Genomic DNA, 1146 nt, shown 5'->3' with positions numbered 1-1146 from the left:
CATGAAGAATACTTGAAATATAATAGCATGACCACACTCTAAGATATGTAATGTTTAAAAAGTCCCCTAAAACCACATCCAACTTTTATCTTTACATTAACAACAGAAAACATTTCTACGAAATACGAAACGCATTTAATTTACTTTTAACATTTTTACTCCCGGAAGTTGAACTTGGACCTAATACAGTGAATCGACCTAAATTATAAGAGTTGAATCTTGAACTTGATAACTTTGGAAACTTGATGCTTGAAGATTATAGTTCTTTAAGTGTCGACACTTTAGAGATTAAACAAAGTTTAAAACACACTCTCTCTCTCGGCTAACCTTTGAAGTAACTTAAGGTGTCGTTGAAGAGGAGATATCAAGTGTTAATTTGGTATAGAGAGTTTAACATAAAGTCGTCACTATGCCTTATGAATACAAGAACCTTACCGTCTATAATGTAAGTATTTTTTATTAGTTATGTTAATTTTTATTTTATTTTTATATTTAATTTCATTTATTAATAGGTATGTAGTAATATTTTATGAAATGTTAGTTATAAGTAACATTATGTATAGTATGTTAATGTATGTGTACATGATCTGGCTCTCAGTAGCATTAACATGTATAAAGTAGTAATATTTCATGAAATGTTACTTATAAGTAACATTAGGTTTAGTATGTTAATGTATGTGTACACGATCTGGCTCTCAGTAGTATTGGCATGTTGAAATGTATGTAATTAATTGGTGGTATGATTTAAAAACGAATAATTAAACGTGATTATTCAGGCTGTACAAATCTTGTGATTTATGACGTCACTTTTATTTTCTTTTATTTTGTCAAAATAAGAAAGTTTAGATACGAGTTAAGTTCTGCATTAAAGTGTAATATGGTTTACAGCTTCATATTAACATCACAACATTTATTATTTTAGCATATTCTCACTGCACCATGATGTTAACATGACCACATCATTGTTAGCTTACTCGCAAAACATCATATTACTTCACAACATCATTTATAGGATATTTTCGACACATCAGAATGTTAGGATATTCTCAACACATCAAAATGTTAGGATATTCTCAACACAAAATGTTAGCATATTCACATCATATCATAGCTTAAATATTCACATTACAACATTATGATGTCAGA

General features: G+C 28.7%; 2 protein-coding genes across 8 annotated transcripts in view; one reads left to right on the top strand and one right to left on the bottom strand.

The window, feature by feature from the left end:
- The window catches only part of LOC137658862 (calpain-A-like), a 134240-nt gene that overhangs the window by 54851 nt on the left and 78243 nt on the right, over positions 1 to 1146 (bottom strand). The gene's annotated exons all lie outside the window — the stretch shown is intronic.
- Positions 395 to 1146, top strand: part of LOC137658860 (calpain clp-1-like) — a 13955-nt gene continuing 13203 nt past the window's right edge. Inside the window, exon 1 of the mRNA XM_068393970.1 lies at positions 395 to 445. Within this exon, the coding sequence (XP_068250071.1) occupies positions 410 to 445 (36 nt within the window). The 5' untranslated portion in view covers positions 395 to 409. The remainder of the gene's footprint in view (positions 446 to 1146) is intronic.

Source organism: Palaemon carinicauda, chromosome 19 (genome assembly GCF_036898095.1).
Source record: "Palaemon carinicauda isolate YSFRI2023 chromosome 19, ASM3689809v2, whole genome shotgun sequence".
Classification (NCBI taxonomy): domain Eukaryota; kingdom Metazoa; phylum Arthropoda; class Malacostraca; order Decapoda; family Palaemonidae; genus Palaemon; species Palaemon carinicauda.
This window is presented reverse-complemented; position numbering and strand designations above follow the sequence as displayed.